Here is a 27945-nt window from a genome sequence, read left to right as displayed (position 1 = left end):
TTGTTTCTTAATTATCTTTATTCTTCAGTTATATTTATATTTAATTTGGTGTTCTACAGGTCATCAAATTGGCATTTAACGGCTTTCACCCTCTCACCTGTTGTAAATATGTTGCATGTATGTTGTTGTTTTAATGCACTTGTAGGTGTTCTAATTAAATTCTACAATATATCAGAAATAAAGTGTTGATCTATTCATATTCTTCAGTAGAGAATGATACATACATAACAGTACTTCCATTTAGAGATTAGAACATCAATAAACACAATTAAAGTCTACAGTATATTACAAACAAAGGCCTCCGTATTTAACTTGAAATCAGTGAAAGAAGAGAATGTGCTTATTTTCAGCGATGTTCACATGTAAACATTTAAAACACATGTGCACTTGAAGCATAGGATCATGTTTTTTCAAAGAGGGATTTAAACAGTCTGCAGGTGACAGATTGGCCAAGAATCAGACAGTTTAGAAGTAAGACTCATCAATATTAACAAAGTGCTTCACTTTATAAAAGCGTAAGTATAAAACTGTGTCTTCAGAGACAAGAACCAGCCCATGATACGTTCCTTTATCAAGGACCTGTAAACATGGCAGGCAGTGTAAACACATGTTTTATCATTCAGAAAAAGTTCAAACCACGGCTTAAGTACGGCTACTCTCTTACAAAGGTATGATAAGTGATATTGAAAACAATTATCTGTACACGTTTCGACAACCAACAAAATACATTTCAAAAGTTGTACTCTTAAAAACAGAGCACCACGCTGCAGTTAGACACCCATGATGAGTAGACGAAAACTAAAGACGTTAAACACAGACTATCTGAGAAGATTTCTAAAAGCCACAGCCCAGGACATATAATGTGAATCTATACATATAATTATTACTTTAGTATGAGTAGCTACTTATCATGAATGAAAAACTAAAAAAGATGCATAATGTGGACATGCACCAATATCGTTTTTTTTCTTACTTCAGTTTGACAGTTTGCTTTTTCAGTTAATAGACGGCCAAGTTATATTTGTATGTACAATATATTTTTCTGATAAACTCAAAAATCAAGTGGTATTCAATCGTTATGTCAATATGTACAATTATGCATAGTATTTCAGCACAGTCTAACACTGCATGTAGTCACTTCTTTTCACCTGTGGAAACACCGATACAGTATAATAATTAGTTTAGCCATTTACTGGTCCTGGTACTGGTGCGTCGCTACTATAAAGCTGAATTCATACACTTTGTTCAAGTGTAATCACTCCCACTTGGATATATCTGCACAGTTTCTGCTACAATTATGAGGTGTTAACATTGTGGATTTCCTGCATTAGAGGTTCTAATATACTGGAATGAAAAATGTATAGTTACGTAAAATAATTCAAATAAAGGAAATGGGGGAGAAAACGTCTTCACATGTGATTTATTTTGGGTTGAATTACCATTTGTATTATTTTCAATCTTCTGTGTGATTTCTTTAAGCAGCTGGGCCAATTTCACTGTTCACATTTAGTTTTAAGTAATTTTGGAGTTTAATAGTTCTGGACAATAGACATGGGTGCAAGTCTCATTCATACATCAAACACAGTATACTGTCTTTATATAAACATGAACTTCACCTCAGTATCTTTGACTATTCTAACCCATGGTCCAACTCAACACCCCTCATATGTTTGTATTCATTTAGTGACAGGGACAGGCTTATGGCTAACATAACTACATTAAGTCTCTGATGTGAGAAGCTGAGCATTAAGTGTTTCTGAGGCTGTTCACCCCAAATTAAACTGATGGTTTTACATTCACATTAAATTCTGTAATATTGTCATTTCACCGAATCATGACCTTTAAATATTAAATCTTTTAACAGAACAGATAAAAGTCGATCAACTTTTGAGCAATGTATAAAATGACAACAAAAAAAAATTCGAATAGTAAGAAAATCTAATTTGTAAACATTACATTTCGTGAATTAATTCCTCGGTCTCTCCAGATTTTAAGTCCTTTTCTCCACGCGTCTCGACAGACGAGCAAAGTGAGAGTTGTGCGACTGTCCTTCATCTGTCACACAGCTGGATGGTTAAGACCGACCCGAGTCTAACGCCAAGCTCGTGTCTCTGCTTGGCATCAGCTTTACTCTGATGGCAGTAAATGTCAGTTCATTCACCACACCACGGATTAATCCACCCCATCGAAACCATAAGCATTCTCAATGGCGATGTGAAGTTTCTCCCTCAGTTCCTCAAATGACTCATAAGGAGGAAGGTCCAGACGGTTGAAGCTGCAGGAGGGTAAAGACAGGAAGTGAATAAAGGTTAAATATCCCATCCGAGAAGAAGTCATAAAAACTTGCATTTGCAGGAATCAACTACAGAATTTTATTTGAGATTTTCACAATTGTCAAAACAACAACGACAAAGTCCTGTATCAAATCTGGTGTGATTTGATACGTGAAACCTTCAATATCAAATAAACAGGTGACCAGCGCTCTGTAGCAGCAGCAGCAGCTCCCATCAATGTAAGTGATGTTACAACAACTGATTCTCCAGTTCAGGGTTCTGTGTACGGAGTCGAGCTTCACTGAACCTTGATTAAACAGGTTAACAGGTCTTTGTGCAGCAGTGTTTGCTCCATGGTTCTGTGGACTGAGTAAAGCAGCCGGTCTTTACCTGCTGTGGCTCAATTACTGCAGGTCACTTTTACTGTTTCAGAAAGAAAACTGCAACCATCATCACCACAGGCCAAATGAAGAGCCCATTCCAAACAGGCAGGTTTAGAACGAGGAGTGGACTAGTTACATATTAATTTGAACTAGTCCTTTTTATACGTCTGTTTTTATCTCCACGACACAAGCTGATAAAAGCTGTGTATTCTTCTTCATGCGTCAATCAGGGCTGATATAGAAATCACCATTTATGATCCCGTATTCTTTCTCCCTCTGAAGCCGCTGAAGCCAGCAATTATTATTTTCTAATCCTATCTCTAAGTATAAAATTGGATTAGACAACATTAATGGTCATCAAGATATTGATCTTGTGCAAACAAGTTAAAAAATAAATAATTAAAAAGGAGAAGGAGATCCCTACATTGTGGCCACATTACAGGAGCATAATAATAGTGAATGTTACTCAGAGTTGTGATAAATCTGATACTACAAACATTGAAGCAAAACACTAGAAAAACATTGTAGCAAAGAACACTGAAAACATTTTAAGCTTTTACAACAGCACAATCTGCGTTTGACCTTCATAAATGTCAGCAAACACATGGTCTAGAGCAGGGGTCTTCAACGTTTTTCAGGCCAAGGACCCCCAAACTGATGGATAGATAGAGCAGGGACCCCCTACTATATATATTGTATAAAATTGTGTTTTATATTAAACTGGGCCTAGTGCCATGTATAAACATAAATACCCTGTTATTGTGCATTCAATACTAAGCTATTCAAATAATACACAGGTTCATATATTCATGTTTTTATTATTGTGTGTCGATGAATGTGTGCATTACTGACTGAAAGATAACGTCTTCTGCCTCCATTTATCCGTTCGCTACAATATGTTGGATTCATGTTAATGTGTATTTAAAGGCATTTAAATTTGCGGGGAAAAAATTGGTTGCAAAAAAAAATTTGTAATTAAAAAAATATAAAAATTGTCTAATCAACCCAAAATCTTGCGACCCCCCCCTGCAGTACCTCCGCGGACCCCCTAGGGGTCGCGGACCCCCTGTTGAAGACCTCTGGTCTAGAGTACATTGCTTAACACAACCATGTTAGATGTTAGAGAAAAGTCCTTACCATGTGTGGGCTCGGGGGAGTTTATCGCGTGTTCCCCACTGCTCAATGGTAAACAGCTGTGGTCCATTAGACCCTGGAAAATAAGACCATCAAATATCAGACAAACAGACATCATCTCATTTGGAATTCATTTACAAGAAACAAAAGTTCAAGCCCCCCGTGAACTGAGGACAAGAGAAAACAGTACAGAGAGAGAAATGTGATGCTCAGTGGACGAAGAGGCAAAGAGTGGACACAAAAGACAATAAATATTTGTTTCAGTGGAAAAAGGACAATGTAGAAAGAAACGCAGACATAACAACAACACAGTGGGTGGTAATACAAAATACAATAGATGAGCTCACCATAGAGTTCAGCAAAGCCATTCATAGGGACCCTGGATGTTCCCGTCACAAACTGTAAGAGCCGGATTCGCTTCTCTGCATCCATCAGTAGCACTGTCTAGAATAGCACAACAGAAAACATACAAATAAACAACTAATGCAAACTTAACAACTTCTTAAAAGGAGGAAATACGCAGACAGGTCCCTGCCATCCAGCTCCAGATTATTAGCTCCAGGCATGGAAAGTTGACTTACTTTCCAAAACCACTGGATAACTACGAAGTTGGAGCAATAGCCATTCTTGTACTTGGTGTTCTCTCTCCAGTCGTTCACGTCCACGTCTCCGAGACCACACATGAGCAGCTGTGGAGTTGAAATAAGGCAGGTAGACAGATCATTAGTCATCTTTCTAGAAGGAATTTGATCCATTTCAGCACATCAGAAAAACAAAAACTCACCTCGAGCTCATTCTCATCAAAGATCTTGATCAGATCTTGTGGTATCAGCTCAAAGAATCCCTAAAAACACAAAAGTGCCATTTTTATTCAAAGTCTCTGGCAGCTAAACTGATGGTTATGCCACGAAAGTTTATCAAAAGAATTGATACCTCTTTGAATGCAGTCATCTGCTTCTGAATCCTGTTCACAAACCTCCACTGCATCACCAGACTGTCAAACACAAAACAGCAGATCAGCATCAAACCACAACTAAACCCTTAAAAGATCTGTGTTTTTTTTCTTTAAAAGGTCAAGCTCCCATTCTTACTCAATGTATTCCTTCTTGTTGTCATTAGTGATGACAATCTCACTGCCGCCTGGCTTCAGTTCATGTTGATGAGTCTGAACAGGAATATAATCACATCAATTTACAGAGACCACTTATCACAAAGGGAAAATTGTTGAGGCAGAAACGGGACATTGAGCAAACCTGTCCGAACAGCTCTTCATCGATGGTGAAACTCAAATCCAACTCTGTTGGGTCATTCTCCAAAATCCACATCAAGGAGTTGAAATATTCACTGTCCTGCAAATAAAACAACACAACAACAATAAGAATTAACTTTGTTAGTATAAAACCTTCAAGACAAAGTGCCATTGGAAATTATCTGGATTATTAAATTATTATTTGGATTAAAACAACTAAAACTTTTTTCAACTGAGTTTTAAGAGGTGATTAAAACATGTTATTGAAATTGGCCCATTAACCTAAATAAAAATTATGCAGATCATCTGTAATTTGAAGATCTTGATATAGGTATTATTTTCTATTTTAAAAAAGTGATACTCACCACAGACTCCATGTCCTGGAGGGTGATCGGCTTCTGCAGCATCATCTTGTAGAAAGGCCGAATGAAGAAAGCTTTTGAAGAAACAAAGACGTTTTAGTCACTGCTGTCCTTTAAAATAATATTTATGATGATACATTTCATAAGCACTCACCATCCAGCAGTTTTCCATGATACACAGCCATGCCTGCCACACGGCCGATGAACTTGAAGTAGGAAAAGTGGTCCTCATTACACAAACCTGAGTTAGGGTTAATCTGCAGTGTGTAGTTGTCCCTGGAAAACAAATCTCATCGTAAATAACACAATAACACTTGGCCAGTCCCTCTCTATAGATAATTGTAGCTCTTTTTTAAGATATCTTTTTGGCCTTAAGCCTTTAATGATAAGACAGAATATAAGCGAGAACGGGGACACATGCAGCAAAGGTGGGAGCACTGACAATTACATCCCTTTTATATGAGCGATATCTCCAATGATATGACTTGAAGTATGAATTTGATGTAAGTAGCATTGAATACAACCAAGAGAAGTGGATTCTGACTCGGATTCTGACTCAAATTTATAGATTTAGACAGTGAACTAGGATAGAACATCTGAGTCTTTATATATGGCCGACACAATGTAAACTAGAATTAATCTTCCTAGCAACAAATATAAGATGGTGTTCAAATCAGCCAAGGGACGCTGGATTCAGAAGATCTGTCATGAATGTCTTTAATGTACATTTATATATTTGGATTAAACAGGCTCTTTAATGTATGTAGAACACTCGTGCAACCTTTCATTCCCCAAATCTTGTCTTAATTTTTACAGCTAGCTGCCAAAAAAAATTACAAAGTAAAAAACTAAATATAAAACAATACAGATAACAAATGTATCACACTGATCTGTTTTAGGCAAGAGACAATGTTTTGACTCACGTGGCAGAATACTCGAACAGTCCGTAGTACGGGTTGAACATCTCCTTGGACATGAGGAAGAACCACTCCCTGGACAAGCCGCCATAGTCCAGTCCTTTCTCTCCCTCAAACTCCAACCACAGTCGTGCCTTCAGCAGATCTGCCCTCTTTACTGAGAGGATGCGTCGGTATGAGTCCTCCAGCACAGCGCTTCGTCTCAGCTTCATCTCAAAGCGATTTGGGATATCAGCCTGCATCAAAATATATTGAGGTCCTTTAAGTTTACAATCATCCGCAGGATAAATAACGAGCGATTTTGAAAGTTTAGACTGAGAAACTGATACAGAGTTTAAAGCAATGCCAGTTTCATCAAATATTTGATATATAAACAACAACAGTTGTCCTTTGAAGACACTCACTGGTTTCTTCAGCTTCTTCCGGAAGTAGTCATACTTCTGTTTATAATCTCTGGAATAAGGCACAGCCTGTAATGAACAAAAAAAAAATCAATTCTAACCTTACAATCTATAGTGTGGCCGATGATTATATATACACAGGAAATCTGTAAGCTTTAAAGAAAAAACAGTTTTTACTCATACTCACTGGTCCAGTTATAGCTGAGTTCTGTAATCTGGGATCATCCCATTGTGTGGTCTTGGTGTCTGTGTAATAAAATACATGAGAGTACATTAATTAACGAGGAAACACAATTATAATAATATTAGTTCATGATGTGGTTTTTTTTGGTATTAATTGTCATACTCACTGTGATCTATGTAGAATATCCTCCCATCACTGTGAACTCTTTCCTCCCAACCAGGCTAGAATGAAGCAAAATTAAGAAAATAGGGTGGATTTAGACAATTAAATACCATCATGTCTGATCATAAATTACAACTTGGAGCAAATTAGGGTGCCATGTAAGTCTTTTGCCTAAGATCTAAAGCCTAAAGTCAAGAAATGCTTTTCAGATGATTGGTTACGGATTTTCGTAACCGATTAATTTACCGCCAGAGGGCCAAGATCAGCAGGGTCAAGTGAGGGTCTCTTCCTCATGTGTACAGGAATCTTTAGTCTGGGGTCTTCCTGTTCAGAGGAAAACAAAAGACAGGCAATGTTTACTCAAGAAATAGTCGTATAGATACTGATAGGGACTCTGTTTTTCACATTTTTATGTTGAGTTAAAGGAAACTATCTTGTTGTGGAAATAAACCCTTGGCTTTGAATTTCTATAGATAGACAGTCTCGAGACTATAGTGGCCATCAGAAGAACTGCACCCCCAAGAGGGTTGTCCCCACTCGGACACAAGAGTAAACAGGAAGCCCTCTTGTCCGCTGTGTTCTCACCCAGGTAGTCGTCTTTGTGGTGTGGTCGATGAAAAACGGTCTTCCATTGGGAGCACTGCGAACTTCCCAACCACCCGGCAAGAATCCAGATTCATATGTGGCCTCTGGGCTTGGTGTGTGCTGAGGAGACGCCTCAGGGGATGTAGTGGGCAGTGGCGGTGGCGGACTTTGGGGTAAACTTGAACCACTCTGTGCTGCTGCTGCTACTGCTGCTGTTGCTGCTGTTGCTGTTGCTGTTGCTGTTGCTGCTGTTGCTGCTGCTGTTGCTGCTGCTGCGTCTGAAGTTTTCTGTCAAATGAAAAATACATCAATGAAGATTTAGATCAATAAGAGACTAGAATTATTGATAATAATTGGTGGATAATATTGGGGATAAAAATTGTCACGCACAGTGCCAGTATACACCATTTAAAGAATGTACCTGAATGACAGGTCGTGTCCAAGTTGTAGCTCGACTGTTGTGGTTGACAAAATAGCGTCTTCCTTTACTGTCCCTCTTCTCCTCCCACCCTGGAGGCAGGCCAGATGAGGTTGGAATCAGCTGTTGAATGACATGAAAATTGAATTCAGTGATCAATAATCAATCAATCAAATACAGTAATCAAAGTAAAAAAACACCATGTTGGCTTTCTGGCAGAGTCAGAGAACTTGCCATGACAGCAGCATTCTGATGAAAGACAGGTTTGGTAAAATGGAGGTTGGTGTGATTCCTGAAACACTCACCACAGGACTAACAGGATGTTCCTCTCCAGTTGAACTCTGGGAGCTTCTTCTAAAACTGGAATGGCTTGAATTACTAGCATGATCCTGCAGCAGAGGGAAAGGATGCCAAAGACAACAACCATCAATTGGCCATTAATGCATACTCCACCTCCCTCCCTCTCGCCCTGAAAGCTCATTGTTCACATTAATCAAATTACGAGCCTCTCTTCCTCTGACTTTTGGTAACCAGAACCTTATGCTGCGCACAACATGACTCACCGTGTGGGAGGTGCGCTGCTCGCCAGCTGTGGCCCCTGAAACTTGCAAGTTTCTCAGCTCGCCACAAAACGAGTGGAACTCCGCAGGTATCTGGGGTGGAGGTGATGCGAGCTGGTTGTTGCTGTGGTACATGGTGGACTCGTCCTCTGTAATGATCTCCCAGCTCTGGAAAACAAGAGCAGGAACCAAAGTCAGATGTAACGACAACAGCTCTGCCAAATTACTCAGTTTTAGTATGCAGTGTAAGTCAATGTGAGTTTCATAGTTAGTTTAATGAGAGTTGACAAAAGTGGTTTTCTTTAAGTGTTTATGCTAAAGCTCTTAGAGGAGAAGCCACAACGTCACTGATATGATTACCACGACAACACCAAGGCACAACATGGCATCTACTGTAAATAGAATAGCTACCAGGACAGACTTTACTATTCCTCTCCCATTCACCTAAAAAGCATTTTAAAAAACGGTTGTAATACTTTTATCCTGCTGAAGTCTAACATTGATTCTCTTTTTAGCTCTGCTTTTGTTCTCTACCACTCCTTAGGGAGAAATCTGGTTCTTTAGCTGATAAATTCTCCACTACGTTCACCAGATAGTAGCTAATTGTGTCCATCTGCCATTTGGTGCTGAGCATGTGAGATTTTACCAGTGAAATGGAACCAAGCTCTGTAGAGTTGAGACATTTTTGTGATTTGAAAACACTTCTGTTCAGTTTTGTTACTCTGAATGAACTTTTACCATTTAATACTCATTGTATATTCCTCTAAACAGAAAGGAAAAATACAGGATGGTATCAACAGTGACGGAGGAAAAGCAGGACTTCGTAGAAGGCATGCAAATTCACATTCATCAAAAGAGTTCAATTTACCTCGGGGGACTCTCGTGTGGCATTTTCATCATGGTCTGAGATCTGTCTGCGTGTACTTAACGCATGCTCCACATCTATATCAGTGTTCTGTCTTCTGTGCATCTCCAAATCACTGTCCCTGTTTAGGAAAGACACATACACACAATCAGAACTGCACCCCCAGAAAAAAAGTGATGTACCGTTGCTGGGATTATGGGAGAAGTCTTACTGTATTGTGGGTCGATACCACTGTGTGGTTCTGCTCTCGTGGTTGACAAAGTAGATTCTTCCCAGATTGTCTTGCCGCTCCTCCCAGCCAGGGGGCAGAGGAGGCAGCAGCTGGCTTTGTCTGGGACCTGACATGTCCTGAGCCTCGAGCAGCTCCCAACCAGGCTGCGCAACATTAACAGAAAGTTTCAAAATGGGCGTCACGAGACAGACGGAGACAATATCTTAATAACTGCTTCGTGATTACATAAACCGAAGAAGACTTGCAAACGAGAAGAAAATTCACAAGCTAGGATGAGGACTAAAGCACTGAGTTGACTAAATCTCATCTGAAGACATCAACAGCATATTTTTAAAGGCCATGGACACACTGTGGGTTAATCATAAGATGGACTTAGACAACCCGTGCTCTAAGAGAGGTCATGTTACTGCTATAACCTTTGATTGTTTTAAATTTTGGCATTGGTGAAAAAACTATTATAATGCCAGGGTTATACTATACATGGGTTTTCAATATTTGTTTTTACCTAAATAACTCAAGGTTGCAGATTAATAAGCATGCAATAAATGATTTTCGATTTTTTTTAAACTGCAGAGAATTGTGCAAATTAACCTATATAAATAATGTGTATATTCAGTGTCCAGTCACAGTGACTCTACAAGCTGTAAGGGATATCTTAAAGAAAACATTTACATCTTCATTTAGATTTTTGGGTACATTTGGGTACAAGTAGAAAACCAGAATGACTGGGAACTAAAATCTATGATAAAAAAATTGCAAGAGGATTTGTGATAACTGTGATGGTCACTGGAGATACATTGACTTGTTGCTGAACAAACATTATCCAAACTTACATCGGGTTCCTCAGTCTGATCGGCTGTTTCCCCCTCTGAACCAGGGTTTTTTGGCAGATAGGTCATTTTGAGACGTAGATGACCTTTAACTCTGGACTTGTGGCTGTGTGACAAACAGAAATTGTTTTTTGGAAACAAGTGAGACACTAATATGGTCAAGGATGTTTATAAATAAAATATGAACTGTGAGCTATAATTTCTCCTGCAAATAAACATATGTCAAAATGTAAAGTAAAAGAGGGAAAGATGAAATAACCATGGAATCATGCCAACCTTCGTGGATGAAGCAAAAAATCCTTGAATGTGTATGGCCTTTCTGTGTTAGGATTTTCTGTCTGAGAAAGAAACAAAACAATAAAAAACAGGAAATATTTTATTCCTCAAACACTTAAAGATCTGCATAAATATATCTCCTGCTCAGCCCAGTATCCTGACAAGGAATATTTAAAGATACAGTGACATGAAACAGGGACAACAGTTCACCAAAGGGGCTAATTTGTGGGTGTTGTATTTATAATAAAACATAAATGGATTCAACATAAACATGGCAGGCCGTGTTTCCAAAACTATAGACAACGATGTGGAACGGACTCCCGAATAAGGGTGTACATGTTTACATGGTGACATGGGTGAAATTGGTTGTACAGTAACAACCACAGCAAAAACAAAATATGCCTAACTTACATAAGACAGGGATCTGAAAAGAACAAGGACTCACCGGTATCTGATTCAAGGGGACATCCACCTGTCCCAGAAAGTCATCACGCGTCTGACGGAGAGAGAGAAAGTCACACACGTCAGGATCATGCCAATATGATCTCTTCCTGCACACACGCACGCACACACACACAGACACTCACACTGGCTGACACATTGTTACACAGTGAGACTATCTCTGTGGTGGTGCCATGGTTTTTTCCATTTCCAATCATATCTCTGTCATATCAATACATCTATAATTTTTTCTCATTTGTCTGCTACACTTCCTTTTCGTCACACGCCATTTTCTGCAGCAAACCATATGTGATCATTAGATTAGACAGATAATCTAATGAGAAAATCTCATCCTCGGCACAAACACTGAACCGTTTTACTTCTCGAAACAATGAGTCATATGACTTTTTCCATATATATTTAGCATGTAGCCTGGGTAGGAATGTGTTTATCAGCTCATGATGAATGGCTGCACTGTTATTGCTGCAGAGACTGCGACCAAAATAATGTTAGCATTTGTCAGATAATTTGTCTTTGCTTTGAACACTTCACGCGTTCACTGCATGACACACAGCCGTAACAGCCTCGAAGGCAGAAGGCAGCGGGGTAACGCTCTGCGCTGTGGCAGCCAGCTTTGGGACCAAATTAACGCCCCGGCAGGTCAGACTGTCTAGGCGGTATGGAGTGTTTATGTGAACAAATATAGACGGAGGCCCCCGTTGTCCTTGTACTTCTTATAAGGCATCCAAGAAAAACGGTGAAGTCTCAATTATGAGGTTAACCTGCAATTATGAGTCTGAACAATTAATTTCCCCACATTTTTCAAACCCATTTCTCCCACATGCCTTTTATATTGTGCAAGAATTCTTCAAACTACAATGGAGGGACACGTTTTACAGCTACAATGAAAATCTCAAGTGTACAAAGCCGGACTACACATATATGTATACATATTTAAATGTTTCTTTTTTTCTTTGGACGTTTCTAGCTTTTTTATTTTAATATTTTATTTTAATAACTTACAGCACCAGGCAGAGACAAGAGAACTAAGAATTTCATTGCATTGATAACTTGTTATTTCTGCATATGAAAATAAAGCCTATGAACCTTTGAACCTTTGATCCTTTAAATAACCACTGCTTATATTATGAACTTGTGTGTATTTTCTTTCCTTTGTTTACAAAATATTTTTTTTAATATTTTATTTTATTTATTTTTTCCCAAACAACAGCTACAATCCATAAAAAAAAATCCAGTTTACTCCTAGGTCACAGCAAATAAAGGCAACAAATCAGCTCAACAGAGAAACTGTAACTGAGAACTTTTAGCTATCTTAACTAACACAATTAATCAACAATCAATTTACATTAGAAGTGCAGATAGTATTATGTATTTCAATGTTTTATGCAATTTCCTTTCTTTTTAAATGTTTTGAATGCATTATGTAAAGCACTGTGTTATATAATGAATCATATTTGTGTATACAATGTGCCAAACTTTCCTGCTTTTATAACTGCTGTGCATTTTGAGAATGTATTTGTACAATTTCCTCGAGAGTGAGGTCTTCTAGAATATCCATCTTTGAGGAGGCATCAGTACTCTACTTTATAGACTTAGTAGAATGTTGTATTCCCTGTGGTATTTATGAGTTATTGTGAGGTTCTCATCTCATCATCTGTAACAAACAGAATGAACTCTGAAGTGAAATTAATCCATGGAACTTCCTGGACTACAGGGTGAGGTGAGGCAAAGCTTCTAGAGTTAATTCATGCCTTGGACAAGTTTGTCCAATGTAAATGTGCGTTCAGACCATCCCTGAATGTTCATGTGACTCCAACTGCAACTGAGTAGAGCATTTGGCATTTAGCAGAGCTGAGCACATACTGTATGAGGCGGTGGCAAACAGCTACAGACGCATGTTTTGGTGTCTGTGAAGCAAGCTCAGTGATATCTATCTCAGCTCGGCAACAACAACGACTTTTGACAGGTGGACTGCAGCTTGTGAAACCTAAACTTCAGAGGAGCTACACAGCTAACGTTATCATTGCAGGCAAATAGTCTGTGATGAAACTGATCGGGGGCTTGACAGTTCAATCTAGTTTTTGAACATTTTAAAGCCTGTTCATGTTGGTTTTAAGCACATGGCGGGTAGGGACACAATTACCTGGGCTCTTTTTGTAAGAGGTAAGTGTTCTAAAAACCACATTATCCCGTATGAAGCAATTTAAGTTCCAACTCGGACTCTGGGCTACCAGCTGACACACTGTCGCCACTCTCCTCACCATGGCTGCTGAGGCTTTCCGACAGAGGGTCCAAATTGCTCTTCCTTGACTCAAATGTAAACTGTTCCCACTTGAAATACAGCGACACGGCTCGACCACAAACACTGCAGCAGCAGCACTGTCAAATATTGACAGTCCATAATAACAAAGATAAAGACCTTGATAAAGATCTAAACTGTGCCTTCATTAGGTTATGACTTTGGTTTTGTTTTTTTTTAAACACAGCAGAGGGATCTGTGATTCATTGTCACCTGCCATGTGGTCACACCTGGCCGTTCATTAACTGATGACATGGCACACAGGTTACGAGCGCACTAAAGATAACAACGTCAGACCATGAGTAACACTTTGAGAAGCCACATTACTGGTACTGAAATGAACCAATTATTTGTAGGAACGAGGTAATCCTCTTTATTTCTGCTCTATGAGGAAGGTCATTTGTGAGTACGAAGCTCATTTAGCCATATATAGAAAATAGTGTCAGCACCATTTTTACCTCCACCAAGGAGGTTATGTCTTCAATTCTTGAGACCTTTATTAGTTTTAGCACTTTTACATGCATTTCCAATTTATTTGAATTATGATGTACTATTTGACAGTCATGTTAAAGCCTCCACACACGTATAGTCCACCCATACAGGTATTTTCTGATCGACCTCTTCTCATGACAAACTGGGTTTGACTGACTCCATTCTCTCCTGTGTAGCTGGGATGACTTGTTCAACAGTTATCACTCTCGGTGTATTGTGACATCATAAATTCCCACAATACCTCCTCCCATTCTCAACCTGTACAGGTTGAATCACTCAGAGCTCTACTTTGAATGAACACAGTCTGAATGTAAACAAAGGTGTGTATTTGAGCACTCTAAGAAGGAGATGTGTGATAGGACACTGGTCTACATATGCATGAAGGTCTATGAACATGAAAGTTAAATAAATAAATACAAGTGCAGCATACTTGATACTTGCTTCCTTCAGTCATGTCTGATATGTTTGGGTCAATTTAACAGATGAAAATACAATCTATATTTAAAAAAGCTAATTTTGATCTTTAAAAAGTAAGAAGACTCACTAATTACTGGAGGAGACCTCCTTACTTGACAACCTGCTAAATGCAGGGGGGTCTGACACCTGATACTTCACAAACACTGCCTGGCAGGGGGACGCGTAGGGAAGGGAACACACCGGACATTTACTGGGAAAGACTCACGCTCCCAACCTGCCTACATTACCATCAACACACACACACACACACACACACACACACACACACACACACACACACACACACACACACACACACACACACACACACACACACACACACACACACACACACACACACACACACACACACACACACACACACACACACACAATGTCCACAGATGGCTGGCATGACTGTGCGCTGCTCTAGTATCATGCTGTTAAATTTGAATCCACGGGACTGGGCAGTGCGACAGACCACCAGACTATCTGGAGTCAGGGGGAATATTTCAGAGGCACTTTATTTATATCAGCAAGGGGCACTGCTTTTCCCACCACTAAAATTAGCTTGGGTAAATACTTAAGACGATTACTCATAGCACTAACAGAACATCAAAAAACTATTCGAACGTTGAGCAGAGGTCCACACACCAAAAGATAAAACCGCAAATGAAAGACAGGCAATTTTTTTCCTTCTCCTTTGCCCTTTTCTCGGAAACTAATATGCTAATGGCTTAACCATAATGTAACCAAATACCTCTGAATGTTTGTCCACATTGGGCTTGTTAATTGCATGACTTAGCTGTAGCCATCTTCTCAGTTACCGAGTGTCGCTCTAGCTTGTGGCGAGCCTAATGGCTGACCCTGAGTAAACAGAGTTTTAAGGATTTGAATGGTGATAGCAGTAAAGGAGAGAAGTACATTGCAGCATATCACCACTATCAAAAATATGTGTAGTATAATAGTGTCAGAAAAATAATCTCTTGAACGCTAAACTTTCTTTTAGGACAACAAATTTAGCAATGAGCCTACATTAATTGATTTGCTGTATTCATGACAGTCAAGCAGTCAAACCAAAGCAGTATGGAATCTACTTTAACCAGTTCAACAACATTAAACGGTATTTAACGCTATTGCATTCCTCCATAGGGCCTTTATGTGTCATGCATCTTCAACCTTTTCAAGTTGTTTGCCTCTAGAAGTCATTAAGAAGTCATTATATTCCCGATGGTCAGAGAGCATTAATCAATTCCAGAATAGAAACTTTACACTCACCTTGGTGTTTTGACCTGGGCTCTTTGGCGTATTATTCACTTCAAGGCTTGTGTTTACATCAGTAGCAGAGTTTGGTAACTTAGCAGGACAACAAGGAGTCAAATGTATGTGCACATGTGGGGAACAGGGGCTACTGAGTTTTGGATTCGAAACATGACATGAAATTCCAGTATTAGCGTAAGGCACCTCCAGGGAAAAGCTCCTTTGTATGGCACGATGACATTGGTTTTCCTCAGCCTTTTCCTGGCTTTTTCCATACGAACAGACCTTCTGGTTTTTCCCTGATGATTTAGTTGAGGAGAACAAACAAGCAGAGGTACTACGATACAGTTTTCTGTGAGGTTCATGTTCGCGCTTAGGGTGTGCGGCTGGATTAAGAGCCCCAGGATATTCCACATTAACTGTAGTTGCGCTTGTAGCTCCTTTCCTGGATATCATTGGTCTCTGGTGGGCAAAGTGTAGTAGCACGCTGCTAGAGTGACGATTCGATCTGTCTAGGGTTGATGACAGTTCCATTACTTTACTCCTGTCCTCCATTTTGCATTTTGGTTCATCCTGTAAAGGAATATTAAATTGCACCATGTGTTTTGTGTCCCTGAAGTCGCCGGAAAAGCTTCCTTTTGGGAGACGATGGCCAATTACTGCCGTGGTGGTGGACCCTTTGCAGCTCACATCCTCATCATCTTGTGAGAATTCACTGGCAGATGTCTGAAGAGATGACTGGTGAGAACCCAGTGCTTGTAGAAGAGCAGGTAGAGCCACAGGACTTACTGGGGAGGCAGGTGGGGTACTACAGGGGCTCTCTGGAAATATAACCAAGGAGGAGCACCGTCTCAGTGGGACCTTGGACTTGCAGCGAGGTAGACTCCTCTCCTGGGTGGTCCTGTGCTTTTCTGGAGCCTCTGGCTCAAAGATGCTGTTGCTGCTACAGTACCCAGCATCGCTAGTCATGCTGCTGCTGCTGCACGAGCCTCCATCAGAGGCAGTACCTGCTCCTCCTTCAACTCCCTGCTCTCCATCCTCTGTACTGCCATCCACTTCTCCACTGAACTTACCACAGGGCTGCAGGGAGATCTGCAGAATACTCTTCTTATTACATCCTCCAACGTTAACCCTGGGTATGAACACTGAAGAGTACCGCTGTAGATTAGCATAGTCTGGTGACAGAGGAGTCACCTTCAAGCGGACTGAACTGTGCGCCAGACTCTCTGCGGGGCTGCGAGCTGACACACTGTCTCCACTCTCCTCACCATGGCTGCTGAGGCTTTCTGACAGAGGGTCCGTGTTGCTTCTCCTTGACGCAAAATGCAAGCGGAGCCGACGTGCCATTCGTTTAACTCTCTAATCCCTGCAGCGCCAGTGAGAGCTGCATGATCAAACTTGCTGGTCGGAAAAAAGGGAAGCAAAGCAACTGCTCCAAGCTCTGCTCTGTGATCACAATCATTAGCGGCTGTACATTGCCAAAATAGCTCTGGTGACAACCTACATTCCTGTCCAGGCTGATCTCAGCTTTTAGTCAGAGGAGGTCAGTGGTTCTGTTTGGAGACATGACCCAAACATACGACCTTTGAAACTAGAGCATTCCCTGAGGTTAGCCCCTTTAAGGAGCTTAAACCTTACACAAAAAACTAAGTTATACAAAAAACTACAGTTTCCTCAGCTGACCTGTTAAATAAGATTAGATTATTTTAGCTCCTGGTTAACTGAGCCCCAGTCAGATTAATATCTACAGCTCCTGTTTTTTCCAGTCTCCTCACTCCCATTTACCCCTCCGGAAAAAAGCAACAGCAACATAGTGGCTCTTTACATTGCATCTTAGATTGAAGCAAACGGTTACATCTGCTTCAGGCCACTCACTCAAGAATCCACTTCCTGCTTCAGCTCTGCTTCTAATGTTTCTGCTGCTCTGTGCCCCCCACAAATATTTTTACCCACTGCTATTGAATTACAGGAAATTAAGGCAATGACTTTCAACATAATCCTGAATCCTGCATAGCCTCTGAAAATATGCAGGAAAGATTGTAAACGGTAAAACTCATCAAACTTAGTTAATGCAGTACAACTTAAGTCATAAAATGTTTTTTGTTGTTTTTAAATTAATGTCGATTAATGTAAACTTTGCTGTGCGTGTCCTGTAGGGAAATTAATCTGTGAAATACTATCTCTCCAAAGACAAGAATGAAAAATAACTGATTACTTTGACAGTGACACGACACCTGTTATTTGACACCTCATGTAACAGTCATTGATGGTCTGATTTCCACTCCAAGGCTGTTGACAGTCCTATTTATTAATGGCTGCCTATTGAGCCCGGCTGTCCTATTTCAGGACATTACTCTTCAACAGAATCAGTGTCAGTCTAATGTTTAATAGTAGGAGGTACAGCCAGGATAAAGACATGATTCACCGGAGGACACACAATGCTGTGGTAGAGCTCAGAATTGCCATGAAACATTGTGCTTGGATATTATTTGATTATCCAGCCAAAAGGAGCTTTTATTGATGTTGGTGTGGTGGGCCATCAGATAAGATTGGTTACTCACACCACACAGGTCATGTAAGTGGTGTAATATGCCAATAATAACGCAACATAAAGTTGGTGCCCAAATAACACTGTGTCAAAGAGAAAGACCGAAGGACAGGCTACGTTTGGTCTTTAAAGAAAATGTTTGGATTGCTGAGTAAAGTGTTACAGTGGGGTGTGGTTAGAGTAGGGACTGGACATGAGAGACAGGATAGCTCTGTCAATCAACAGGTGCAAACGTAACATGACGTTTTGATACCCTCATTGATTCATGCAATTAATGTAGTACTCATGATTAAAAACTTGTGTGCATATGTATGTGGATAAAAAATTAACAGATGTCACACGTTTCATGGTGATTAATATATTTTCAAAATTAGCCACATTTGTGAGCATTACCCCAAAGTATTCTTAAGATCTCATGTTCACAAGACAAAAATGTGTTTTGTGAGGTCAAAGTGAGCATGACCTTTGACCCTCAAAATCAAATGGGTTCATCCTCCAGTAAACGTGAAGACGTGTAACAAATTTTAAGATATTCTGCGGAGACGTTACTGAGATTTGTGTTAGCAAGAATGTGGTTGCCACGCTTGGAGGCTCATCTGGGCCCTGTTAATATTTGTGGTATCACTCCCACAAAACACCATTTTGAAAAAGGTAAGGGCAACATGTATTGATAATGATCTGTATGAAGTACCACACTGAGAACTCCCTATGGACACAGACTGAATCCCTAACATTTAAATGTACATATCTTTTCTGTTACAAGCAGTTAGTTTCATTTTCAGTGTGTTGCTTGTAGAAACCACTAGAGTAACAGCTCTATAGCAGTTTAACTGACGCTGTTACATCCAGACTGTGTCCAAAATTACTTCTTACTATCTAGTGCTTTCCGCAATATTATTTGACCAATTGATAAAATATTATTATGTGGCTAAAAAGTGTCAGTAATGATAAGTCAGTGAACGAAATCTCAATTTAAACCTCACTACAGTGTAAACTATACAGTGTTATTATATAGGGAGAAGTGAATGAAAATATTGCCAAGAATCTTTTATCAACTCCCCGCATGCTCTCATTGGAGGAATGTCTGTACATACTGTATAACAGCTGTCTCAGGATCGCTGTGATTTGGCAGAATTAGTTTTTTTCTGTGATCAGATTACTGCTAACCAAGCTAGCCACTACTTGATATCTGGAGCTAATGTGTTGCTAATGCATCATTCTCAGTTAATAAGTGCTGAATTACTGTTGACTCCTTGACTTTTTTTTCACTCTCAAGTGTGTGTGTGTTTACAATTCTATTGTACTTTGTATGTGGCCTTCGTCTTGATCTTGCACAACAGCCAGCTCTTTATCATTTAATCGTGTTTTTTTTTCTCCATAACATTTCACGGTGGTCTTTCATTGACGAGGGAGTTACCATGGTAACTTCTGCAGGCAGTGATGTCATGTTCATACCCGATATTCACGCTGTCTCTAGAAGTGACCCAGAGGTCCTGTTCAGATGTGGCATTAACACCCATCCTGAGTGATAAAATCATAAGTGGACAGCTCTAAGTTCATGCGTGAACGCTCTCAAGACTTGAGGACGCACTAGAGATCTGACACATGGCCGCATTCCTTTAGCTGTGTGAACGCAAATGTGTCCATGGCCACATTAAAAAGGACCTCCTACTCAGCTGACATCCTCTGGCTCGAAATAACTTCATAATGAACTGAAAGTATTTTTAAACTTCTGCGGTTCGCATATATTGTTTTATCTTTGACCACCAACACAATATTAAATATAGAAAAAAATGAACTAACATAATTTGGTCCTTGCATCAATAATGTATGTGTTTATGTGCATATAGAGCAGGGGAGTGAGATGTGATCATGAGTGGTCACTTAAGATCCATGTTAATTCCAGGTTTGAACACACACTTTCATGTTTGACAGGACATATTAGAACTGAATTATTTTTACTCCACTGGTCCACTGGTGTCTGTACTTTTCCAGATGGTGGAGAGACAACACCTTTGCTAGATTATGGATTAGCCTGGAGCCTTCACTCTCTTCCTTCACCAAACAGTCGAACCTGTTCAGCAAGCACCAGAAGTCCTCAACTCAGCATTATCGCAGTGTATATTTTTTACTTTTAGAATTTACAAAATGACTGATCAGAAGCTGCAATGTTCAGAACACACAAAATACCAGTGTAGTGTTGCTTTACTTGGCTCTTTCATATCATCTAACAGTTTTGTGAAATTGGAAAAGAATGAGACTGTGTCTGCATTACAGCATCCAAATTTCATGTAAAAAATGATTTGCATCTACATTTGTGTTTTCAGGCAGTTTTGTGGAGACCTCTGTCCAAGACCTCAACGACAGCTGGCCTGTATAATCAGCTGTATTGGTATTTAAAATGTGATTCCAGTAAAAGTTAATGACAAAAGAAAGTTATCATCTTGACTTTACTGTCACACAGCCCCTGTCTGGGCAACACACTCTTGTTTTCATCTTTACAGTGTTTTAATGCAGTCAAATTCAGTTTGTCCCATTTACATATTTCCGAATATTCAGACAACTGAATAATGAGAATAAAAGAGTCATTTAATTGCAGCCCAGAAAGAAAATCTAAATCCTTATTTCATAATGGCAGCATGAGAGAAAGTGTCAGAAATGGATAAAGGTCAACCTCTGCCAAAAATAAACGCACAAAGTTCTTGGCAAACTGCGCATTACACTTTGATATTTCTTTGATGAAAGTGGAAACAATCAAGCACTGTAAGATTATCCAAAAACAATAAGGATTGATTCTGTGGGGACCGCAAACTTCATTGGCGTATTTTTTGTGTATTGCCTGGTCAGATTGTGAATCAAAGAAATTACTAGGATTTTTAATTCCTGAACAATTATAATTAATTATATAATGAACAGCACATTTCATTTATTGTAAGGGACATGCCATCAGATCAGGTTTCTCTCTCACTCTCAAAAAATAAACACGTTTCCCACCTGCTCTGCCCATTTCTCTCTGTCAGAGCAGCAGTGACACACGCACATACATACACAAAAACAAGTTTCTGACACACCCTGCAAATTAACACAGACTCTACCTGGAGCATGACAAGGCAGATTTGAATCAGTCACACCCATGTTTGCTTTATCACGTGACTTGTAAACCTGTCATGTGATCAGAGGTTCTAGAAACATTCAGCCAAACTAAAAATAACAGTGATGAAGGAACCATGTTTATAAAGACTATACTGTATGTGAACGTACCGTTTTATGTATGGACCTTGTTGTGTTTCTTTGCTTTGACCTAAAGATGGACTGTAAATGAAAATAAAATAAGAGCCAAATCTCTAGCAAAGTATCAAACTGTTGGATGTTGTTCAAGCTCTACATTTTACATTATATAAGCCAAGAAGAAAACATTACTTCAGTGAAACAAAACACTGCAAGATAAAGACAATGATCAGAAATGCAACAGTTGAGAGGGAGCAGGGTAAAACAATCACATGATTTGCTTTTCATAGCACAGCATTGTTCGTTCTGTGCACAATCTCTTAGGAATGTGACATATTGTGCACGAATCACTAGATCTATAAAAACAAGTGGTTGCAAATGGATGACTGAGACAGTTGTGCACTGACTTGTCTCTTCTCAGTCTAATTTGCTGCTTCTTGTTATAACCACTGAGCAGAGTTTAACATTAAGACAGGTTAGAAGATATTACCCAATTCAATGTTACTGCAGAGCTCCTAAGAAGGAACACACTAATCCTGAAACTGCATGGTGGAGTTCATTCTGTGAGAACATGTATTTGAGCCCCACCTGTTAGCTATACAATCAATTCAGTTTAACTGCAATTCAGTAAGAAAACAGTAGGACATGTTTAAATAACTACTACAACCTAAATACTAAAAACACAACAGTACAAAATATCTCCTAAGAAATCTGGAGCATGGACAAATGCTGAAATACTTGTTTATTCTAGTGCAGGACACCAACGGCCTCAAATGTGTTAGCGTTTCATACAGGAAGCTCAGTGTCTGACAGCACTGGTGTCCTCTGAACATCAGATCAGCAGGAAAGTGGGTCAGCGGCTCATCTGATAGCATGCTACAACCTGGCACTCCATAAACCTTTAACACTGCTACGCACTATATGTGTGATCAGTAAGAGAACACTAGACATTGGTGTCAAGAATGTGCTCATGAAACATTCAATCTAATGTGCTAATTGAAACATGATCAACTGTGATGGTTATCGGTTATTACTGATCAAAATTAAGGAGACAGACCTCCCACAAAGATCGTAAAAACAAAACCGTCTGCTATTTATCTGAAGAGGATCTCAACAAACCAGATTAACTTAAAACCAATGGCTATCAGGCAATTATTAAGATACATATGATGGACAAGCAAGACTTAAAAACCATGTCCATTTAACTTGGAAACAAATATGATTTTATTTAATTAGAACCTTATCAACCACACAACAACCCAAACCTAATTTCTTATAAAGCTGTTACTACACACAGGAAACGTATCCTCGTGTGTCACAACAGAAACCAATTAGCAACATTAGCAACACTTAATATAATATCTCTATTGCACATAACACCCAGTCTTCAAATGTCTTTCTACAGGTGTAAAGCAGCAGGCGTTACAATGTCCTTAAGGTAGCCAGATTTGCCCATATTTACAGCTCTGAATATCAAGGTATCTCGGTTTTCCAACAATATCACACACATCAGGGCAAAATAAGGGCGACTGTATGACAGGCAGAGAAACCAAAGTCAACCTTGCATTGACTGGAGGATATCCTTATCTTCTGAAACATGACACATTCCCATGTTATTCATGGTGTTTCATGGTATACACATAAGGCTACAAAAAAAGATTTATATTAGATTTTGTCTGATTATTTGATTGGGACTCTAATTTGATGAAAGCAGGCAGCTATACACAACATGTGCACATCTGTCTTTAAAATTGTAATCCTTTGTGAGACTACTTCCTGGTTTTGAATTGTGTCCAGCCACTATCAATAATAAAACTATTCATTATGATGCATGTCCCTCTTTAACAAAGCAGCTCTTAAAATTGATCTCCAATGGTTGAAGTAAACACATTAATTCAAAGACATCTTCTAGGGCTTTAAAAACATATGTACCAACATTTCTTACTATTTCCTGACACCAAAATATTATTTAAAAAAATAAATAAATCGAGCAACAGATCAATTTATAACAGTATCATTAAAGTTAAAAAAACACAAGTAGAGCAATTCAAAGGAAAGGTTGAATATAACTTATTAACTTACCAGTCGGTTCTCATCAAATACTTCCAACAGCAGACGATGTTTCTGAGGATTAACCTGAAACATACACATAGAGAGTAAGATCAAAACATTGTTTTGTCAACTTTTAGCATTTTAGGATTAAATATGATCATGTACCCAGTAGTGTTATGACAGTATGTCAAAACAAGTTCCTGTTTTGTTAAAGCCAGAAATGACTTCCTGGAACATACACTACACTTCAGAGTAAATATTTACACAAGAGTATAAATATTAAGCATTTTAAAATGTTTAATGTAAAGTTTCACTTACTCTGAAAAAGAATTCTTCATTCCATTTTGGGTCCAGCGTCTACAAGTAAGGAGAGGTGGAAAATAATCATTAAATTAAATCATAATATCCAAAAGTTACAAACCAGTGTAACAACAAATGCAGATATTCCCCATCTCACCTTTTTTATTGTTTTGGTCTGAAGACTGGTGATCTCTCCATTGGCGGGGTCATAGAGGGACAGTCTTGTATATGGATCACTGCGAGAAAAAGACAGACATTCAGATGGAGACATCACTCTAGAAATATTTATACAGTCATCATCTACTTTCTGCTCTCTGTGTATTAGTGGTTTGTGTGGTTCTTCGACCACGGGTCTCTGAATTATCTCTTAGGGAAGGAAACACTTTACATCCTTGTATGATCCGATCAGACTGAGAAACGTTGACATAATGGTTCCAGCTCACTTTACAGTCAATAGAAAGTTAACAATTATTGTTATTTTACAATGACTTTATAGAGGCACTGTGACGTGTTTTATAACCACTTCCATCAATCACATTACCCAAATTGCAATGCCACATCAGGCCTGCAGCAAAGTTTGTTGTATTAAATTACTTGTGATACATTAGCGTGATAGTAAACCAGCAATTTTGGCTGTAGCATGAACAAGTTGTTGATCAAGAATTTGAAAGAAAACAAATGTAGGACATAATTATGAAACATAAACGTATTCATGGTTCACTGGCAAATGATTGTAGCTTACATCTACTGGATGTTCGTAGAAAAACTAAATACTGCCATCACTTTCCATTCACTCATAAGTAACAGGAAATTCTCATTACATAATGTACAGGAAGATATTGAGTTGACTTTTACAGGAAAAGAAAAACACATGGCATAAACAAAATCATGAAGACAAAAATCTGTTGTAGCTTGTCGAATGTGGAAATTTGTTGATTTTCTCTTTGATATAGTATTTGTTCTATTAAATATATTTTGGTCTTTTTTTGTTGGTCAGAAAAGACATCAGGGTCTGGGAAACTGATATTTTTCAGGATATTATCTATTTATAGACCAAATTGTTGAAAAGGATATTTCTAGTTTTAGTATCTAGTATTTTAGTTTATTCACTAATAAGTCAATAGACAGAAAAATAGTTTTAATTGTGAGGATTTGCTTTCATTCAGGATTGTATTAGCAAAAATATTCAATAGACAATGAACAATAATGAAACCAATGGTTAGCTGCATCCCTACTTTAAAGTTATACAGTATACTGTGAGTGAGCATTACATTTCATAAACTAACCTGGCTCCAAGAATATCTTTTTTCGCCAGTCCAATTCCACCGATGACCTTCACTTTTAGGACTCTGGAGTCCTCCTGAAATAAAAAACAAATAAAGAAATACTGATGAGTATATGAACATATAAATCACAAACCAAACAACATATGACACTGAAAGAGGAGTATAAGGGGAGAATGACCCATACCCTGAATCTAATGATACATAGTGATAAAGACACTTTAAAATCAAGCAGATGTCACATGTGGCTTTAGAAAGTTTTAAAGGATGGTTTAAATAAATCGTTGACATTTAATGATCTAAAAAATTATTGATAATGTATTAATTTTGGGCTTAATTATTTTGTCAAGAAAATTCTACAAAAAAAAAAATTACAATGTCCCAAAGAGCAAGGTGACATCTTTAAATGTCTTAGCAACAGCCCAAACCTCAATGATATTCAGTGTAAGATAATGTGCGACAAAGAAAACACAATCCTCATATGTGAAGAAACCGCTAATATTTGACTTCATCAGAAAGAAAAGCCAATCATTTATTCAAATCATAATCAAGATACGAACCAATTGACCTAGTCCTAGTGGTGATGTAAAGCTTCTTTATTTGAAAATGAATCACTGTCACATGCTCACACAATCAGAGTCTGATGTAACATCCTGACAACACTTTGCACCCTTGTGCATTTCCCATTCCCAGCCTCATTCATGCTTTGACAGTAAAGTTTGTGAATCACCATGAAGTGTTACAATCGTCACACAGGCTGACAGGAAAAGACAACGTGGGCCCTCAACATATTAGTATCTAGTTCGAGACCAGTGACAACGTGAATTATTGAAACATAATTTGGTTTGTCTGCTTCTGGTGTGTGTGTGTACTGTTTCTTATGTCTCTGTGAGGACCATGTGGAGCAGAAGACCTTACGGAGCAAGGACATTTTGGTCAGTCCTCACTTTTTCACGGGGCTGGTTTAGGGTTTGCTTTAAGGGTCAGTTTTAGAAAGGTTTAGGTTAGGGTTGGATTTAAGCATTTAGTTGTGATGGGTAAGGTGCTAGGGGATGCAATCTGCAAATTAATCCAAGACAGAGGGACACTGTGTGTGTGTGTGTGTGTGTGTGTGTGTGTGTGTGTGTGTGTGTGTGTGTGTGTGTGTGTGTGTGTGTGTGTGTGTGTGTGTGTGCCTGCATGCATGCTTATAATGGGTATATAGACATTTTGATATCTCTTTAGGACCTTTTCCAGTCTACACATTGACCTTGTCAGGAACAGAAGACCTCATGGGGACCAAAGCCTGGCCCTAATGAGGAAAAACTGAATTTCAGAGGTCCTGGTTAAGGCTAGGGGTAAGATGTTAAAGGTGGTAAGGTTAGGGTTAGGTATGAATTGGTCGTGGTTAAGGTTAGGGGAAAGATGTTAATGGTGGTAAAGTTAGGGTTAGGTAGGAATTGGTCCTGGTTAAGGTTAGTGGAAAGATGTTAATGGTGGTAAAGTTAGGGTTAGGTAGGAATTGGTCCTGGTTAAGTTTAGGGGAAAGATGTTAATGGTGGTAAGGTTAGGGTTAGGTATGAATCGGTCCTGGTTAAAGGGATAGTTCACAGAAAAATGAAGATTCACTCACTTCACTTGTATTCTGCTGAAACTCTAAAGGGTTTTGTGGACTCAAACACTTCACCCACCACTCTATCGGCATAGTGCGGAGTAGATAATGAGTGAGTTTACATTTTTCGGTGAACTATCCCTTTGAGGTTAGGGGTAAGATGTTAATGATGGTTAGGTTCGGGTTAAGGTTAAGGTTAGGTATGAATTGGTCATGGTTAAGGTTTTCTGGTTAGACTGTTGACAGGACATTTTGGGTTAGGGTTAAAATTAGGGTCAGGGATTTAGTTGTGATGGTTAAAGTTAGGAGAAGGGGGTTAGAGAAAACAATACTGGATCCAGTTTGTGTGTGTTCGAGTTTGGGTGTTTCTATAGTTTTGGGGGGCAATTTTTTAGATTAAGGGTCAGACTTAGGCTCACAGCAACAGAAAGACAAGAATGTAAGAGTGTTTGTGTGTGTGTGCGCGCGTGCGTGTGCGTGTGTGGACGGGAAATGGCCAACAGAGAGGCGGTAACAGCTCACAGCCTGTTGTGTTTCCTGCCTGGGAAAGGGCACAGCTGCTTCCCACTAACTGACTGTTACAACTGATCAACTCCATCGATCATCCATCAGAAAGAAGCGCACTTTAGCCAACAGGAAACTCCCAGTGTAGTGTCGTAAGTTAGCCTGGTGTGAAGTTAGCTGGCTAACTTAACTACCGAGCCACATGCGTTTGACAGCGTGTCTGGTTAGCCGCGGTTAGCGTTAACTAGTTAGCCAGTTAGCTAACGACGGGGTTAAGGGCTGGAGAAATGTGAGCGGAGTGGTCGGTTTACCTCATCTGACTGAAGTCCACGGATCTGGGGGGAAAGTAGAGCCATGGTATCCTCGCCCTTCTTCTTCCTCCTCCCAGAGAGCGACAACAAGAAGACAGTGGTCCGGACAACAGCAGCCTCTCCTCTGGTGTTTAGTTACTACTCCGTATCTGTTATTCCCTCGGTGTCGGTGACGTTAGGCCTTAACACCCGGTCAACCTGAATCAGTTGTTAACTGTGACACCGTCGTCACACCGTGTATTCATCTTCTTCCTCCTCCTCTTCCTCCTCCCCATACTGTTCCCTCCGCCTCTTCTGGTTTCCTCCTCCTCCTCCTCCTCCTCCTATT

The 27945-nt window shown here is 39.3% G+C and overlaps 1 protein-coding gene across 3 annotated transcripts; it reads right to left on the bottom strand.

Moving 5' to 3' along the window:
• nedd4a (NEDD4 E3 ubiquitin protein ligase a) lies at window positions 1-27905 on the bottom strand. 3 transcript variants are annotated; one of them, XM_035152916.2, is made up of 30 exons: window positions 27618-27905; window positions 25215-25288; window positions 24086-24164; window positions 23947-23985; window positions 23659-23712; window positions 21610-21660; window positions 11277-11327; window positions 10832-10893; window positions 10559-10661; window positions 9705-9868; window positions 9497-9614; window positions 8632-8796; window positions 8374-8457; window positions 8072-8191; window positions 7651-7938; window positions 7312-7389; window positions 7070-7124; window positions 6907-6965; window positions 6723-6788; window positions 6325-6554; window positions 5556-5677; window positions 5405-5475; window positions 5044-5139; window positions 4882-4955; window positions 4724-4784; window positions 4575-4634; window positions 4372-4479; window positions 4138-4234; window positions 3794-3866; window positions 1-2275 (listed from the first exon to the last, which is right to left on the bottom strand). In XM_035152916.2, exons 1-30 carry the CDS (start codon window positions 27660-27662, stop codon window positions 2173-2175), a joined length of 2850 nt encoding a protein of 949 aa, XP_035008807.2. In that variant the 5' UTR covers window positions 27663-27905; the 3' UTR covers window positions 1-2172. The 3 variants fall into 3 exon arrangements, with proteins under 3 accessions (XP_035008807.2, XP_035008896.2, XP_035008717.2); XM_035153005.2 differs by lacking the exon at window positions 21610-21660; XM_035152826.2 differs by lacking the exons at window positions 21610-21660; window positions 23659-23712; window positions 23947-23985; ... (1 more) ...; window positions 25215-25288; window positions 27618-27905 and adding an exon at window positions 15819-21585.
• Window positions 27906-27945: the final 40 nt, after the last annotated feature.

Source organism: Hippoglossus stenolepis, chromosome 1, assembly GCF_022539355.2.
Source record: "Hippoglossus stenolepis isolate QCI-W04-F060 chromosome 1, HSTE1.2, whole genome shotgun sequence".
In the NCBI taxonomy this organism is placed as follows: domain Eukaryota; kingdom Metazoa; phylum Chordata; class Actinopteri; order Pleuronectiformes; family Pleuronectidae; genus Hippoglossus; species Hippoglossus stenolepis.
Note: the sequence above shows the minus strand (reverse complement) of the source record. Positions and strands in the feature narration are given on the sequence as shown.

What these genes read in the sequence shown, in the direction of transcription:
- nedd4a (XM_035152826.2), bottom strand. Translation starts at nt 17,147, where the DNA reads ATGGCACGTCGGCTCCGCTTGCATTTTGCGTCAAGGAGAAGCAACACG. An exon ending in AGATGACTGCATTCAAAGAG is followed by an intron (nt 4,635 to 4,723) that starts GTATCAATTCTT and finishes TTGTGTTTTTAG; the next exon opens with GGATTCTTTGAGCTGATACC. An exon ending in TGGCTTTGCTGAACTCTATG is followed by an intron (nt 3,867 to 4,137) that starts GTGAGCTCATCT and finishes CTTATTTTCCAG; the next exon opens with GGTCTAATGGACCACAGCTG.